The sequence below is a fragment of the Schistocerca americana genome, chromosome 3 (assembly GCF_021461395.2).
Source record: "Schistocerca americana isolate TAMUIC-IGC-003095 chromosome 3, iqSchAmer2.1, whole genome shotgun sequence".
NCBI lineage: Eukaryota > Metazoa > Arthropoda > Insecta > Orthoptera > Acrididae > Schistocerca > Schistocerca americana.
This window is the reverse complement of record NC_060121.1, coordinates 294,337,073-294,356,353: the sequence shown is the minus strand read 5'-3', so window position 1 is coordinate 294,356,353 and position 19,281 is coordinate 294,337,073. Positions and strand designations below refer to the sequence as shown.

The 19,281-nt window shown below is 42.4% G+C and overlaps 1 protein-coding gene across 1 annotated transcript in view; it reads left to right on the top strand.

Annotated features, from left to right (window-relative positions):
• Nucleotides 1-19,281, top strand: part of LOC124606037 (tyrosine decarboxylase-like) — a gene marked incomplete at its 3' end in the record, with an annotated part of 215,061 nt that overhangs the window by 109,980 nt on the left and 85,800 nt on the right. Inside the window, exons 4-5 of the mRNA XM_047138001.1 lie at nucleotides 9,280-9,331; nucleotides 9,411-9,481. Coding sequence (XP_046993957.1) covers nucleotides 9,280-9,331; nucleotides 9,411-9,481 — 123 coding nt within the window. The remainder of the gene's footprint in view (nucleotides 1-9,279; nucleotides 9,332-9,410; nucleotides 9,482-19,281) is intronic.

The following is a 19,281-nucleotide window of genomic DNA, read 5'->3' as shown; positions in this document are numbered from 1 at the left end:
GGCACTGAAAACCTGTTCGGTTATGATGCTTTCCAGTTGTTCGGGTTCTCCATTGATGATGATGTGCACCTCATATCTGAGGATATTCCGTATCAACAGCTGGATGGATTGTGTTCTGAATTCTCGTCCGTGTTCTCTGCTGGTCTGGGTCGTGCCAAGGATTTTGAAGCCCACATTACTCTTAAACCTACAGCTCGCCCTAAGTTTTTCTGGGCACGCCCTATTCCGGTGGCGTTGCGTGCACCTGTCAAGGCTGAGATAGACAGGTTAACAGCTTCAGGGATTCTCCTTCCTGTTACCTCCAGCGAATGGGCATCGCCAATCGTGGTGGTTTCTAAACCAAATGGGAGTCTGCGATTGTGTGGTGATTTTAAAGCCACTGTCAACGCTCAGAGCCTCATTGACACTTATCCTCTTCCCCGTCCTGAGGAGTTATTACCAAGCTCGCTGGGGGCCAGTTCTTTTGCAAACTTGACTTATCGGAGGCGTACCATCAGTTGCTGTTGGATGCGTCTTCCAAGGAATTTCTTGCCATCAACACTCCTTGTGGGTTGTATCAGTACCAGCGGTTACCATTTGGCGTCGATAGTGCGCTGGCCATTTTTCAGCGATTTTTGGAACAGCTCACGGCTTCCGTTCCCGGCTGCATAAACTATCTGGATGACATTGTTGTCACGGGGGCCTCCACTGAGGAGAACCTTCGCAATTTGCGTTCACTGTTTCGGGTTCTGTATTCAGCTGGATTGAAGTGCAATCTGGACAAGTCACAGTTCTTCCAACCCTCCATCATGTATCTTGGTTTCCACTTGTCCTGTGATGGTATACGTCCTCTACGTCAGCATGTTGCGGCCATTACCGCTCTACCCCGGCCGTCTATGGTAAAATAACTTCAGGCGTTTCTAGGCAAGATTGCTTATTATCACAAATTCATTCCATCCGCGGCAGCGGTAGCTCATCCTCTGCATCAGCTATTACACAAAAAAGTTCCTTTCTGTTGGTCCAACGAGTGTGAGCAGGCTTTTGACTGCCTGAAGGCTCATTTGTAGTCGCGGCCTTGTCTTGCCACATTCCATCCGGGTCAGCACTTGGTTCTGGTGACTGACGCGTCCCAGTATGGCCTAGGGGCTGTTCTCGCTCATCGGTATGAGGATGGATCGGAACGACCCATCGCCTATGCTTCCAAGACCCTCAATAACGGTGTTATTCTCAAATCAAAAAGGAGGCGCTCGGTATCATCTATGCTCTAAAAAAGTTCAGCGTTTTTTTGTATGGTTCTAAGTTTCACCTCATCACCGACCACAAGCCGCTGGTCTCTCTGTTCAGCCCATCAGCGTCGCTTCCGGATAAGGCAGCTCACCGCCTGCAATGTTGGGCCTTATACTTGTCTCGTTTTCACTATAAGATTCATATCACCCCACGGCCCAGCACGCCAATGCTGATGCGTTGTCACATTTGCCGATGGGCCCCGACCCGGTTTTCGATTGAGATGAACTACTCTGTTTCCACATTGATGAGGCAGAATGTCGTGCAGACGAGGGTTTTCTGCTTACAGGTTCGCAGGTCATGTCGGCTACTGTGCGGAACCCGGTCCTGTGTCAGGTGATCAGTTTTATTCAACGGGGTTGGCCGGACAGGACCAAGGGCCGGGCATCGGATCCCCTTCGCAACTACCATGCCTTGCGCCTTTGTCTGTCTGTTCGTGATGGTGTTGTTCTTCTGGCCATGGATGGCGCATCTCCCCAGGTCATGGTGCCAGCCTCTCTTCGCAAAGACGTTCTCAAACTGTTGCATGAAGGCCATTGGGGGATTTCTCGGACTAAGTCCCTGGCCCACAGGCACGTTTATTGGCCCGGTATTGATTCAGACATCACCCACATGGTTGCTGCGTGTGGTCAGTGTGCTCAACAACTGGCTGCACCCCGTACCCCGTACAATGCCCTCTCCGTGGCCTGACCCAGCGCAGCCATGGGAACGGGTGCACGCTGACTTTGCCGGCCCCTTCCTCGGCACTTATAGGCTGCTGTTGATTGAAGCCTTCTCGAAGTTTCCGTTTGTTGTTCGATGTCCGTCGCCCACCACTGCAGCGACAACACTGGCTTTGTCCAAAATCTTTGCACTACAATGTCTTCCATCCACGATCGTCACGGACAATGGCCCTCAGTTCTCTTCGCAGGCCTTCCGTGATTTTTGCACTGGACACGTAATTCATCATTCATCAGGTCGAGCGCCTTGTCTGCACTTTCAAAAGTCAGATGAAAAAATTCCTCAGCGATTTTTCCACAGATGACGCTCTGTTGCATTTTCTGAGTTCTTATCGCTTCACGCCTCTGGGTGATCGCAGCCCTGCTGAACTCTTGCATGGCCGCCAACCGCGCACTCTACTGCACCTGCTTCACCCTGTCAGGCCTTGTACTGTGTCCCCTCATGCGGGAAAATACTCAGTGGGCACCGACGTGTGGGCACGAGGGTGTGGATCTCGCCCTAAATGGATTCCAGGGGTGGTCAAGGCTCTCCGCGGCTGCCGGTTTTGTGAAATATGTACGGACGACGGCATGGTTGTTCGCCATTATGACCAGATGCGCCCGGGAGTGATGGCCCACGAGTGATGGCCATGCCGGTGCCACCGCCCCTTCCTTCGCCTACACCAGCCCAAGAAGCCAGTCCTGTTGCTGCTGCCGATCTCCCGTGCGTATTGCTGCAGCCGAGTCCGCCGGAACCGGCCCCAGTCGCGACGCTGCCTTCTCCGGTACCCATCTCGCTGGAGCACACCCCCAGGTCCACGACACCTATGGATGCTGCTCCGGAGTTTTCATCCATCATCTCGTCCAGGAGGCACGTTCCACGCACGGGCTTCCGTCCTGGACATTTTCGACTGTACTCTCGTGTTTCTCTGCGGGATCTTCTCGGGGCCTCTCAAGAGGCCATGGATGTCTCCACGCTGTCCGTGTCTCCCAGGAAGTGAGTGTTTTTTTTTCAAGGTGGGAAAAGTGTTGTGACAGTGCCACAACATTTAAGAGTGCCACCACGTCAGTACGCGCAAACAGCGATAGAGGCGCTCTGCAACTCGGCTGAGCGCGGGAGCGCCACCTAGCTATGAACGGCGCCGGCCGCATGTCACGGCACGGCAGTCGAATGACCGATGCGGAATTGGTAGCATGTAACCAGCTATTGTTTCTACGTTTGTATATCCACGCAATTTATTAGTGATTAAAGGTTATAACAAATTCCTCCTCTGTTTTAGCAGTTGCAGTGAACTGAATATAATTAGTCTTATTAAAGTTCAATGAGAGTCCATTGAAGCTAATCCATTTCACTAAATCAGTAAGAATATTCTTAACAGATCATTGAAGATCTTCACTTATATGACCATTAATCACAATGTTAGTGTCATCTGCAAAAATGGTAAAAAAGCACTGCAACATTATACATTGAGGTAGGTCATTTATAAAAATGAGGAATAGTAGAAGACCAACAATGGATCCGTGGGGCACTCCACATTTAATGGTTCTCCATTCAGATGAAACCATGCCACTATGGATCTTATCGGTACTATCAACTACTACTTTCTGCTTCCTGTCTTTGAGGTGTGATTCTAATCACTTATTTGCTAAGCCACTTATTCCTAACAGGTCTGCTTTCTGTAATAGGATTTGGTGGTGCACAGAATCAAATGCTTTTGACAAGTCACAAAATAATCCAATTGTTATCATTTTGTCATTAATTGATTCCAGAACTTTATTTGTGAAAGCATAAATTGCTTGTTCAGTTGACCATTCCTTCCGGAATACAAATTGACTTTTGCTGAGTACGTTTTATTTGTTTAGATGTTCCAAAATTCTCGACTAGATAAGCTTTTCCAGTATCTTAGAAAAGGCAATTAGGTGGTAAATTGCCCTGTAATTTGTGTCTTTGGTTTTGTCATCTTTCTTAAAGAGGGGTTTTACAACTGCATATTTTGAGTCTGTCAGGCACAGTTCCTTGTTGTATGGATGCATTAAAAATTTGGCTAAGTACATCACTAATGTCAGCACAGCACTGTTTAGTAAGTTATTAGAGATATTATCTACCCCAGTGGAATAAGAATTCATGAGAGGGATGATTATTCTTTTAATTTCAGGTGCTGTGATAGGTCTAAAGGGAATTTTACCTGTATGTTTAGGTATAGTCTTTTGCATATGACTCAAAACTTCATTAACAGAGCCGTTGCATCCTATTTGTTCTGAAACTGACATGAAGGCGTTATGGAAAATATTGGCTATGTTATCAGGATCATGTTCTAGATTACCTTCGTGTTCAAGTTTGAATTCTTCAGAAGTTCTTATGGTTATCCCTGCCTTCCTTCTAACAATGTTCCAGATAGTCTTAATTTTGTTATGAGAGTTATCAATTTCTTGGTCATAATACAATGCTTTTGATTTTTGTATTACCTTCTTTAGTATCTTACAGTACATTTTGTAATGGTTTGTTTTTGTAGTGTCCTTAGACATTCTGGTTGCAATCTAAAGTTCCCTCTTTGTTTTACATGATTGTTTATTCCCTTTGTGATCCAGGGTTTGTTCTGTGATGTACCAGTTTTGCTTCTAAGAAACTTTTTTGGGAATACCTCTTCAAATAAGGCTGAAAACTCATTTATGAATATATTAAATTTGGCATTAACGTCATCCACCCTGTATACTGGGCTCCAGTCCATCTGTTGCAGTTTGTGTTTAAAGACTTCAAGTGAATCACTGGTCATTATCCTATTAGATTTCGAGGTGGGGCTTAGTTTCTTGAGGGGTGTACTATCGTGCAGAATAAGAAGCTGTCCATCATGGTCAGACAGAAAATTCAAGATAGGGGTGACAGTGAAGCAATGGTGCCTACTTAAATCTATAAAAGTATTGTCTATCAAAGATTGGCTCTCAGGTGTGATTCTGGTGGGAAAGTCAACTACTGAAATAAGATTATATGAATTCATCAGATGCTGGAGCTATACTTTCTTGTTGTTTTCAGTTAAAAAGTCTACATTAAAATCCCCAAGAATGCTTATTTCCTTATTAAAAAATAAATAAATAAAGTAGATAACAATAATTCTATTTGCACCAGGGAGGCCCTGAAGTTAGTTCCAGGTACCCTGTAAATTTCCACTACTATTACTGGGAAGCTATCTACTGTAACTTCCATTGCACAGGCTTCACATAGTTGTTCTAGACAGTATTTACTTACAACTACAGATCTATATATGACATTATTTTTAACAAAAATAGCTACACCACCTCTTTCCTTGTTGTCTCTAGAGTAGTAGCTTGCAGTGTTGTAGTTAGGATCTAAATGTAAGAAGTTAATGCCCTTTGTGATATGATGTTCTGTAAGGCATAATATTTGAGCATTTTTTGTACAATTTGTGTCATTTATATTAAGTGACAGCTGATCTACTTTGCTGCTAAATCCCCTAATGTTTTGATGAAAGATGGACAGGTTAGACTTGTTTGAAGAGGTGTCACTTATCTTGGGTGCTTCTTGTTCTTTGTGTCTGCAGTTAAAAAATCTTTTAGATGTAGTGGGCATACTACTTTCCATCTGCTTGCTGTTCCTTCAGTCTGTTTGGCTGTTGTGTTCTTTTTTGTTGTTGCTGGAACTTGTTTTGCTTCTTTTTCTTCTGCAGGTGACTTTTTGCCTAAAAGATTCTTGGTGTGTTTGTTGAGTATGGCTTCTACTTCTTGGTGACTGTCAAGTGGTGAAGCTATTTTTGGAGCTTGCAAAATTTGTACTTCATTCACCATCGTCCTTATTGGTTTGAACCATTTCATAATTTGAGGCTGTTTTATGATTTGATTGTTCGTTTCTGGCCTACTGGGTTTAAACCAGTTCATAATTTGCAACTGATTGGGGGCTTTACTGTTTGCTGCTCACCAAAAACGGTTTGTAATTGGCCTTAGATTGCTACTTGTCCTGGTTTCTTCATAGTCAGATGAGATACTGGTAAGTATTTTATCAGCAAGAGGCTCTTTTCCTGATGCATTTAAATGAAGACTGTGAGCTCTATAGAACCTTTGCTCTAAAATGTTTGTGTCTATAACATCAACATTCTGGAAATGAGTACATATTTCTGCGAAACTTTGTGCATGACCAACTCAGTAAGTCAATACGCTGTGGGACATTCACAAAGAGAACATTCATATGAGTTAAATTACTTAAATAATTTTTTCAGTCCTGTGATTGCCTTGAATAATTCATTTCAATAAACTCCATTAACTCCTCCAAGCAAAACAACGAAATCATCCTAGTCAGGCTGGTTACTTAATTAGATTTTGTTAGTTTTGTTAGTTCTCATAATGTGGCCTCAGGCTTCATGAATCCAGATGCCCTGAAGTTGTATTTTTCTGTTAATACTACTGAAATTCCCTGGGCATGACTATCTCCTAATACACAGATCTTCTCACGTTTACCAATTTTTGCACTCAGGGGATCAATTAGCAACGGTCTGTTTACTTTATGCGATTCATTTCCAAGCTTTTAGTCTCCAACTGGCGTGTTCAATGAATCTTCAGCAGTGTGCACAATAAAGTTTTTATGCACTTGTGATTGACTGTCTTTACGCACTTAAGTGTCACTGTTTTTACACATAGAGGCTTCAGTGTTATTTTGAGGTTGCACTTCCTGGGAACAGTTTTCTTTTTTTCCACTTGTTTCCTGATGGCAGAGCTTCTTTGTTCATCAGCATCTCACATATTCAGGATTGAAGTTTCTTAATGTCCATTTTTAAAGCACTGATTATAAATTGTAAACTGGAAATATGTTCATTGAGCATTGAAATTTTGTACTTACAATTTACACACATTTCCTTTTTACCACCGAAATTTACTTTTTCCACGGAGAAGCACAATTTACTTTTACACTCTGCTGTGAATCTCACAGTCAGTGGAAGCATTAAATTTGGTTAGCAAATTTTCATTTAATTTGTATGCAAGTTGTCAAGGCTGATGATGGTTGTAAGCATCCAAGTTTATACAAACAAGTGAGAGACATAATATGGCTGGTACACACTTTCTTCAAGTGCAGATCACCTGTATGCACGTTCTGAAACTGTCAACTGGAACTGGCAATGACACAATCACTGTATGTACAGTGGCCTCCACAAACTGCCATTATTCATGAATCAGACTATGGGCAGTACATATCCTGCAGGTTCCTTTTTGGTACCGGATGAGTCTTGAGCATTCTTAGACTGACTTGCAAAATGATTAGTATATATTCCTCTGGTTACCAACCTTTTTAATAAGTGTACAGCTTCCAAAGTCAGGTTATGTTTCATAAAGTCTCAGTTTTCATTCTATGATTAAATAGCTGTATTTGTGTTTCCCTAGTAAATTTGTAATATCATTTCCATCATTTATTCATTTCTGCACTGCATTATTGCTAGTAAATTGCTTTTCTTTCTCAAATAGATTATATATGCAGGATATAAATATTAGATGCTCACAAGTAACAGTGCTAAATATTCAGTTGCAACTATACAAAGTGTCTTTCAGATGTGATAAGTTTTCTGACAGTCTGAAATAATGAACCACATGTGTTTCAAAAGTTTTTGGGTGACAAATGTCAGATTAAGTGCAGCATACATTTTCTTTGATTTAACAGAAGTGTGCAATACTTTTGCATAAGTTGGTACATTATGGAAAGGAAGAAGCTCAACAATTGTTCATTTCATATCAAGAAGGTAGGAAAAAGAAGCTTTCCTCCAATGTCAACAAACAAGGAAGAGATTTGAATCTGACTGAGTTCATGAAAGTTGAGGGATGGCTGACTCAGTGTTCTGTTCTGGGCACATTACGTTTGTGGTACATATCAACGATTTGTCACTAAACATGTTTTCCCTTTGCATATCACTTGAATATTATTCTGGAAGACAGGGAGCATAGTATAAATGGTTTACCTAATATGGTAGCTGATAACAATGGCATGTGGTTTTCAGAGAACAGACCAATAATTAACTACAACAAAATACAATGCACACAATTTGTGGCACAAAACACTTGTAAAAGCAAAATTTTATATTCTCAGGGTCATTAAAAAGGTATGACGTTAACATTTTAAGTTCTTAGAACTGATATAAGATGAAAAGTTTCCTTGAAAGTATTAATTCCAAGATCTTGTGCAGAAACTGAATACTTCTGTCTTCACTGTAAGAATACTCTCCATTTAATGAAATGTGAAGGGTTCTTTACTTTGACTAAAGTTTGTGAAATTCAAGTATGCTATTGTTTGTGTGTTACAGAATGCTAAATCTGCCATCCTTGTACATACACTCCAGCATGGGATATCTTTCTGACTATTTTTCCTCATTCAGAGGCAACTGCAACATTCATTTGATGAACACTAAATTGAAAAATGAATTGCACTAGGATAACTCTTCATTAAACATTGAAATGAAATATATGAACAATTAAACAGGATTCATATGCAACTGGTTTCCTGCCAAAGTTAAAAAGTGATTGATAAACTCCAAGATTTGGATCTAAGTTGAAAGGTTTCTTTTTGGCAACCCCTGTTCTGTGCAGGAGTTCATTGCTTTAGTTGATACCTTTTCTTTGTAAAGTACTATCTACCGTGTATCCTCTCTTTCATGTCTTCATAATTCTTTAGTTTCTTTTCTTTGTATATTTTCTAATTGTCAATCTGTAGACTATGTCCTGGCCCATTCCATGACCAAGTAGCTTTGACTTGTATTGCACCAAGGCACCTGATAAATAAATAATATAAAATAAATCGTCTCTGTTTTAACACAAGCTGCTAGTTTTGCATCAAAATGCAGTTATTCATGTGTCCACCCCCCCCTCCCCCCCCCCTCCTTCAATTCATACTTCAGCACCTTTGAGCATAAATAATTATTTTTCTCTGTAGTCCACCATGGTAAGAGTAACAAAAATATCTTGTCCCATGAAACAGTTATGTAGTGGCAGACATATGTAATCAGGAACATGATAGTTCTGCAACTTTCTTTGTCTCAAAAGAACAAGAATGTCAGCAGCCCTACACAAAAGAGTCCAAATTAGTGAAGATCCTAAACATAATTTTAAACATTTATGAATTCACATGTAGGTGTATAAATTCTGTGACTGGGGTCACTGCTAAACTTTAATCTTCTCTTCTATTATGCAAGAAATATGTCACTTTAAACAGTTTGAATGACATGTTGTGTTACTGGTGTCATTATCCTTCATCATTTTTGCTGTATCTTGTAGCACTCATAATTATATTCAAATTTCCTTGTAATTCTGAATATTTCTTCCTTTTCAGTTTGTGAGTCCAGCATGCACAGAACTGGAAATGGTTGTCACTGACTGGTATGGTGAGTTCATATTTTTGGAAGTTGGAGTGTTACAACTGTGTTCCTTTTGACCCATATGTGAACTCTGATGTGTTTGTAGGTAAAGCACTTGGGTTACCAAAGTCATTTCTCCACTCCAGCGGACCAAAAAAGGGTGGTGGTTGTGCACAAGTGAGTTTATGAGAGATTTCTATAACATTGTTATTCTAATATAAAATGCTACAGAAAAGTACATTTGCTGCTGTGGAATTACTGCAAGTGTTGAGAAGCACAGTAAAATTGTTGTAGATATAATTGTCAGCAGCAATCAAAAGTCAGGGATTGTAACATTTTTATTTTAAAATCTAATATCGTTGGGTTTTAATATGAAATAGGCTGGGTACCACACTTCTCTCTTTCCCCCTCTTTCTTTCTAAGAATAGTCAGACATTGGATGCATACTTTCCAGATACACACCCCAGCGCATTTTCAAAATTTAGAAGTTTTATATCATCGTCAACACAAAATGAACATAATAAATTTTTCTGTTACCATATACTTACACTAAAACAAACACAATCCAAATTTTCCCTAAACATGATAGTATTGTGATAGTAATGAAAAAGAGTATATAAACTGCTTGCCATTAACACTGCAGCACTATGCAAATGGTGCACAATAAATGTATTTTATCCAGAGTCCCTGCCCACATATTGATACTGACGTGAGCCTGGTCAAGAAATGATTTTAATTTGATTAAGTTTGGTTATCATGTTAATTAATTATCCCACTTTGTGTGAATCTTGCCTCATCTGTAAATAAAATGAAAGCTGTGGACTGCAGCTCTTCAGAGTTAATTGTAAGAATTCATTGACAGAACTACAATCTGCACATTTCTCTTGTGGCTTGAGAGCTTGCACAGCTTATAAATAAAACAAGAGTGTGGTTGATGGATTCAGCAGCTCTGATTTTTCACACATTTGTTTCAGGATCATCTTCTATTTGTTTCCATACACTCTTTCTAGATTTAAACACTGATATTAGCCTCTATAAATATGGGACACTTTTTAAACAACCTATGTAAGTGATGTACCCACAGCACACTCTATATTTGTGGGAATGATACAACAGTTGTTAGCTGGGGACTTATTGAGAATGCTCTGACAATGAATCGTTTTGCTGCATCTCAGTTAGGAACATCAGATTGATCTATTGTATGAAAAATTAAGAAATCTTGTTTACTATAAAACTAATTTTAAAATACAAGCAGTACAGTATTCTAAATAAAGATCTGCATTGTAATAACACTAACAGAGATCGTAACTATCATCTGACAAGGTGTAACACAAAAGGTGTAGGCAGTAGCCCCTATTGCATGAGTATTAAATTGTATAACAAACATCCAATTTCCTTAAAAATCTTAAAAAAAAAAGAACTTTATAGTGGTTTTGAATGACATTCTGTTTTTTGTATTAAAGAATTCTTTTCAGAGAAGCAGAATGTCATCTTTCATACCACATTATTTATAACAAGTTGAAATATATCACACTTTGGTAATGGCTTCCACAAATCTATGATGTGAATTGTAACATATATCCACAATCAAAAACAAACCTTGTATTTGTCTTTGAAGAACAAAAAAAGACTTTAGAAATGTGCAAGAGGAACACGTATGCTAGTAACTAAAGACTGTAATGCATGAAGAAGTCTGCAGATAATCTCGAGTCTGATGTAGATGTCTGATGGGTAATGATGATGATAGTGATCTATTTTCTCACCTGTGGAATTTACACCCTGCACTTTGGATCTAACTAAAAATTTTCATTAATGTACCCATTTCCCTTTATGTATTCTAAATAACTTATATCGTTTCATGTCCAAACCCGGTAGCTGAGTGGTCCAGTCTGGCTTAAGCTGTCACTGCAGTCGCATGCTCCTCAAGTTTGCTCCGTGAACATTCAGTGTTTACGACAGTGTTTTCGTGTTAAGTGATTGTTTACTGGCATTTTGCATGTGAATTAAGTGTTATAAATTGAGCTATTGGTCTTTATTCATGTCGTCTTTCTACGTAGTGCCATTGGGATTTCGGCGTTGTCCGAAATTTCTTTGCTGCAGAACACCATGGCAAACTCCGTGAGAAAGAACACCGTGATTTTCACCTTCGACAAGTACACCCGTTGAGTACAGCCCTCTACACTTGAAATACATGACTGGATTACTGAGGTAATTGTCCTTCATTCTGAATCTGTTCATACCATCAAGCTAGACTCTGATGAATACTGCATTTTTGTAAAGTTTAACGATCCCATGAGTGTAGACCGCTTTCTGGAAAAATTTGGTTATGAAATGGAATTTATACACCGTGATGGTACTGAAAGTACTATAAAACTCAGGAATTCTGAGTCTGTAGTTAGAAATGTAAGGGTCTTGAATATTCCCATAGAAGTAGACAACTCGAAAATTAAAGATGTCCTTTCAAAGTATGGGTTTGTCAGGCAAATAGTAAATGAAAGGTGGGCTTCACATTTCAAGCTGCATTCACTCTGTGGAGATGGAAGTGAAGGCAAACATTCCCACCCACACCTTTGTTGATGAGCACAAGGCGCACGTTATTTACTCAGGGCAAACCCCTACATGTCATGTATGTAATGAGCCTGGTCCCCTCCGTCAACACTGCCCTCGCCGTGTTTTTGTGCTAAAAAATAACCTTACAAAATACTGGAAATTAACACTCAACGATTTGTTGCCAGCCAGTAACACAACAGAGCCAGCAGCTGTTGTGGATCCTGTTACTACCTCTGAAAATATTGCACTTAATGTTAATGAATTTCTGTCTTTAAAACCTGCGTTAACTGCTGAAATTCCATCCCATGACAGTGAGTTTCCCACTAAAAAGCGTTCTCTAGAGGACACTGAAAAAAATGTTGATGAGGACTCTTCCTGTTAAACACCTGTTGCCTGGAAGCTGAAGCCAAGTCCTGAAGATCTGTTGGAAGTGGGAAAAGGAGGTGAAATGCAGGTCAATGTGGCTCCCACTTCCTCACAAGGAATTATACTGCCACAAACAGATTGTGACACAGCTGGTAATGACCTTTCACAGAAATGTGACCCTGAGCCTGAGGTCACAGCTGCAATAACCGCATCAAGTGCACAGACCATACAGTGCGAACAGTACAAGGAAGTACCAAGTAAACAACCTGCTGACTCTGAAGCGCAACACCGTGCTGAAGGAGGAAATAAACAAGCATCACCACCTCGCCACAGGACAACACAACAGACAACACACCGGAGCCAAATATTGACGACTCGCAAGCCACCACCATTGCGCCAGACGGCCACCGTTGGAGGCAGTGACCGAAACTAGGTCTTGCTGTCACGTGTCATCAAGTGAAAGCCACACCAGAGAAGAAAGACATCAAGAGAAAGAATATTAAATATGAAGTCATCAGGGCCAACACTGACGAGGAGAAAGAGAACGACCACAGTGACATAGCAATGCATTGTCAGGATTTCAGGATAATTTTCTTTTCAAGCACTTTGTTTAAAAGCAGTAAAATTTTTTCTAGGAAGTTAGTACATGTAATGGGAACACAGCTTGTAAAGATCATGACTTGTACAGAAGCACGTTGCTGCTATAATCATACCAATCCTCATCCCAAATAGCTTGTTCTGGTATGTCTGTTGTTAGGTTGGAGAAAGCGGATGTAGCTAGTTTGATACTTAACTTTAATCCGTTAATGATGAACGTCGCTCTTGACGGTACATGATTCACAATATCATCAGTTCACAATACATTCTTGAAGAATATGGAACCTTGCTAGGTCGTAGCAAATGACATAGCTGAAGGCTATGCTATACTGTTGTCTCTGCAATTGAGAGCATATGTAGTCAGTGAACCATCACTAGCAAAGTCGGCTGTACAACTAGGGTGAGTGCTAGGGAGTCTCTCTAGACTAGACCTACCGTGTGGCGGTGCTCGGCCTGCAATCACTGATAATGGCGACACGTGGATCCAACGTATACTAACAGACCATGGCCGATTTAAAGGCTACCACCTAGCAAGTGTGGTGTCTGGTGGTGACGCCACATTCCTCCCCCACAAATCGGCGTACGGTTGTGGTATAAGGCCTCCATCCACCGTGGGGAGGACCCCATGTTGACGTATGCGACGAGGTGGGGAGCCTAACAACAGGTGAGGCTGTGCAACCCGCACCCTGCCATTCGGACCGCGGTTAGCTAGGGAACGCCTGAAAACCTACTCCAGGGTGCACGCCAACATGTGGTGTATGCGCCGATAGAGAGACAGGAAGGGCCGAAGGGTCAACCTCCATCGGGCCGGGGCACCGGACGGGCGATTATGACAAGACAACATATGGTCCAGAGCAGGCAAGAGTTCCATGTCGGAGGACAACTTGTCATGGGGAGTGATCGGCAGCGCGTGACTCAGGGGAGCACCTGACGGATGCAGCAATGCATCCACTGCGGGCATCACCGGCGGGAGAAAAGGCTGCGGCGGCACGCCTCTGTGGGACAAAATGGGAGGCAGCATCGGTAACACCTGGGGCTGAGGTGAGCCAGTAGATGGGTCCCCGGGGTGCTGACCGGATGGCACCGTCGCTGAAAGCAGACGGGGCGCGGCAGATCCCGTGCGACGACAGAGGCGCAGCTGATTGAGATGCCGGCGCACCTCACCAGAGGCCCCCAAAACCAGATACATAGCGCGTCCAAGGCAGCGAAGAATGCACCCTGCAAGCCAATGCCGTGAACCTCGATAGTGGCGGTAGTAGACAACGTCGCCTGGGGCAAAAGCAGGTGTCTGCCGCTGCACAGGAACCTGATGCGGCGGATGTAGCAAAGACATCAAGGCTCAATGATGGTGACCGTGGAGCAACTCAGCTGGCGAGCGACCATCTCGGGGCTGAGAGCGATACGAGGACAAAACAATAACGCGTCCTCCCGAGAATGCAACTCTTTCAACTTCAACATCTGTGACTTGAAAACCCTGACCAATCATTCAGCGGCATTGTTTGACTGTGGCAAAAATGGCGTGGACATCAGATATTGAATACCATTGGCCTTGCAGAATGTCTGCAGAAGACCCTCAATGCAAAAGATAGCAGATAACGCTTGGATGGTGGCAGATGATGTCATGGAAGACATCCGGACAACAAAAGGAAAATTACTGAAGGAATCTATCACAACCAACCATCGAGCAGTCCAAAATGGACCAGCAAAATCGATGTGTAAGTGTTGCCAAGGGAAAGCAGTGGCTTTTGGCCATGCAAAGAATTTCTGCGGTGGTGTTGATTGTTGTTCAGTACACACCATGCAAGGAGAGCACATATTCGTAATCGCGGCATCGATTCCGAACCAAGTACAGTGCTGACGAGTAAGTTGTTTCGTTCTCACTATACCCCAATGTCCTTGGTGCAGAAGCTTTAAGACAGAGGACTGTAACGAACGTGGGACCATGACGCTGGACTGATCATTATCAGAACTCAACAGCAAAACACCACGCTGAACAAAAAGTCTCTCCTTGTGAGCAAAAAATCGGCGAACCAACGGGTCCCTGATCCATGACTTTGACAAGGGCCATTTCGTAGCAACAAAACACAGAACAGTAGGAAGGACAGGGGTGGCAGTTGTGGCTGTAGCTACACGGCGAAAATCAGTTGGAAACGATTCGACCACGTCATTGGTTTCCGAATCAATGAACATGCAAGCAAGTTCGGAGGAATCGAATGCCCTATCCTCAGCAACAGGCAAATGGGACAACACATCGGCATTTCTGTGCTTAGCAGTGGACTGATACAAGATATCGTAGCGGTACTGCGAGAGGAAAATAGACCTGCGAATGCATTTCTGTGCTGTACGTGGAGGTACAGGCTTGTTTGGATGAAAAAGCGATGTCAAAGGTTTGTGGTCTGTGATTATGGTAAAGTGACGACCATACAAGAAGTCATGAAACTGTGTAACACCAAATTCGAGAGCCAATGCTTCTTTCTCAATCTGTGAATAATTTCTTTGTGCATACGAGAGCAATGTGGACGCAAAGCCAATAGGGTGATCGTGCGAGCCATCTTTGTGCACAAGCACAGCACTGATCCCAAAATCTGATGCATCCACCAACAACAAAAGGGGCTTCTGGGGATTGAATGGCATAAGGCAAGTATTGGAAAGCAACGCCAATTTCAACTGGCGAAAGGCGCATTCGCATTCCATCGCCCAGATGAACAGAACACCTTTACGGCGTAAGCGATGAAGTGGAGCTGAAATGTAAGAGGCATGCAGCACATATCGGTGATAATTGTTTATTTTTCCCAGCACACTCTGGAGCTGCTTCAAATTCTGCAGCAAAGGCAAGTCTTGTAGGGCATTGAGGTGCGTGGGACTGGGATGTATGCCTTGGGCATTGAGTACATGTCCCAGGTATGGCAAGTCACTAGCAAAAAGCACATTTGTCCTTCCATAAGCGAAGACCATTATGTCGCAAGACCTGAAATAATGTTCTGAGATTGGATAAATGTTCTTCTTCCATCTTTCCAGAGATCACAACATCGTCCAGATAGTTTGCTGCAGTAGGGACTGATGCACAAACAGTTTGTAGATATTGCTGTAACAATGCATGGGCATATGCACACCTGAATGGCAGTCGTTTGAATTGATACAAACCAAGATGCATGTTAACCACCAAAACACACTGGGATTCTTCGTCCACCGGTATTTGCAAGTACGCAGCTGCTAGGTCCAACTTTGAAAAATATTTGCCCGGGCACAGTTTGTCAAAAAGATCTTCTGGTCGGGGTAAAGGAAAAGTTGCAATCACTGGTTGTGGATTCACTGTTGCCTTGAAGTCCACACAAAGTCTCAATTTTCCCAAAGGTTTTGGCAAAATTACTAAGGGTGATGCCCAGAGAGAAGCCTGCACATGTTCAATTACACCTTGTGATTCCAAATCGTGTAATGTTTTTGCAACCTGATCACACAATGCGTGGGGAACATTGCGCGCTCTGAAAAATTTTGGTTGCGCATTTACTTTCAGTTCCAAATGTGCTTTATAGTTCTTAATGCAACCGAGGCCCAGTGCAAAAATGTCTGCAAATTCTTCACATAGACGAGAAACACTGTCTGAAGGCACAGTCTGGTTCACTGATAGGACCTGATTTACTATAGACAAGTTAAACAACTGAAATGAATCGAAACCAAATAGTTCACTGCAGAAAAAGAACAAAGGACATAAAATGACACAAGTTTTGTTTGTCCTTTGTATGTTGCAAGAAGGCTGCACTGTCCCAACACAGGGATCTCTTGACCTGAATAGCTAATTAATGTAACATTTGCAGCATGCAACGGAGGTGTGCTCAGCTTTTTGTAAGTGTCTTGATTGATCAGTGAAACTGCAGCTCCAGTATCGAGCTGGAATGGTATCACTTTGCAGTTAATGTCCAAGTCTACAAAAGTTTATTTTCCTGCTGACGACAAGAGTGACTGTCCCATGCAACGTGAACTGACACTGGTACAAAATCACTTGCGACTTGATGGGAGTTCCGGCGATGTCGATGCACACTATTTGTGGGACAAATACAGTCACTGTTAGAGAGAGTGGCACTGGGCGGAGTGCAATGAACGACATGAATTTCCATGGGCAAAGTTTCGTGATCCTGAGTATCCACGGTTCGATTCTGATTCTGGCGCAAAGCAAAGAGCCTGGAATGGTTTTGAGTTTCCGTTCTGAGCTTTTTCTGGCAAACACTCTGAACATGTCCTTTTTTATTACAGTAAAACCAAGTAGCTTGGCATGGTGGGCAATTCTCACGCGAATGTTTAGTAGCACACTGCAGGCATGATTTGAGCACTGCATTTGCTTGCCGGCGTGGCACACATGGCTGAGAGCCCAGCGGCAGTGGCGTGGCCGGGCACGAGGGCTGTTTACTGCTCCGTGCAGCTCGCCCGGCAGGCCGGTTAACCTGACACACTTCTGGCGAAGTTTCAAATGATTCCTGAACAAAGTCAAGTGTTTCCTGCTGTCCAATATGTCCATCACTTGTTGAAGGGAGGGATTGACTAGTTTCAAAATCTGTTCCCTTATACGAACATCAGAAACATTCTGTGCAATTGCATCACGTACCATACTATCTTAATATGGGAGTCCATATTGACACTCAAAAGCACAATCCCTAGTAAGGCCTTGCAAGGTTGCAACCCACTCCCGATTAGTCTGACCTGCCGTATGTTTTGTATGAAAGAAGGTATACTGTTTGGCAACTATATTGACTGATTCTTTTAAATATGCATCTAATGCAGACAAAATTTCTTCGTAGGACAGAGTTGCTACGCTGCGTCGGGGAAATAATTTGACTATCATGCAGTAGGTTTGCACTCCAACGGATGAAAAAGAAAAGGCTGCCGCTCGTTACCTTGAATTCTGTAGGCGGCGAGATGGAATTCAAATTGGTGTGAAAACTCTGTCCAGCTTTCCAGTGCAGCATCAAAAGGTCTGAATGGCGGTGCAACTGCATGTTGTGGCTGCGTTAGCAGTGGAGCGGCGGCTGCCGCATCATTTTGCATTGCATGTTGACCGTGGACGAGTTGTCCAAGGGCATCCAGTAATGCCTGCGTCTGCTGATTCTGTAAGCGATAACATTCGGACAGTACATCTGGAGATTGTGGTGAAGCCATTACACAATTAAATCAGGGCAGTATAGTTAAGAACACCGTTTTAACTCGTCACCAATGTTGGGTTGGCGGAAGAGCCAACACCGTGTTACTAGAGGAGGCCGAAATGCACGCATTTTAGCTCACGCAGGCTGGTGTGAGGAGGAAAGAACTTTACTGACGTGAGGTCTGGAACATGATAAGGAATTAGAATTCATAAAGTGGACGTAGCTAGTTCGATACTTAACTTTAATCCATTAATGATGAACGTCACTCTTGACGGTACATGATTCACAATATCATCAGTTCAGAATACATTCTTGAAGAATATGGTGCCTTGCTAGGTCGTAGCAAATGATGTAGCTGAAGGCTGTGCTATACTGTCGTCTCTGCAATTGAAAGCGTATGTAGTCAGTGAACCATCACTAGCAAAGTTGGCTGTACAACTGGGGCAAGTGCTAGGGAGTGTCTCTGGACTAGATCTGCCATGTGGTGGCATTCGGTCTGCAATCACTGATAGTGGCGACACACGGGTCCGACGTATACTAATGGACCACAGCCGATTTAAAGGCTACCACCTAACAAGTGTGGTGTTGGTGGTGACACCACATCTGTGATGCAAGCTTATAGCATTACTACTATTAACATTAATAAAATACAGTCACCCTTGAAATTGGCAGCACTAAAAGAATTCTTGTACGAGTCTGGGACAGATATCGCGTTGCTAAAAGAAGTTGCGATGACGGAATTTCAGATCCCAGGCTTTTTTGAAATTGTTAATGTTTCTATGGAAGCCAATATCGGCACAGCCATTCTTATAAGGGAAGGCATTCTGGTGACTGAAGTTGAACGACTGGAATCAGGAAGAGCCGTAGGCATAAAATTTTTCAACATTACTGTGCTTAACCTTTACGCCCCATCAGAAAATTCCCATAAATTGGATTGTGCGAAGCTTTTTCAAGATGAACTTATTTATTTATTGAGGAAAAATCCATGTTCTCTTATACTAGGTGGAGATTCTAACTGTGTTTTAAACCATAAAGATCAACAACTACTTGCCACAGTTAAAAAAGTTAGTAAGTGATCTACAACTTAAGGATGTGTGGGAACTTCAGCACCTGGTGACAGTCGAGTTCACGTAACTGCCACCTGCTTCACGTCTGCTGTGCAGTGAGCTACCTTAATTTAAGTATTAACTGTATTTTTCTTACTTGTCACTTCTTCTTCCATGTGTTTTTGCTTTTAGGAAGCTTTAATTGCCGAGTGCTAGTAATAGTGTTCCATAGATTTCGTGTTTGTTTTGAATACAGTCAGAGAAAGTCCCTTCAGTCAGCCAC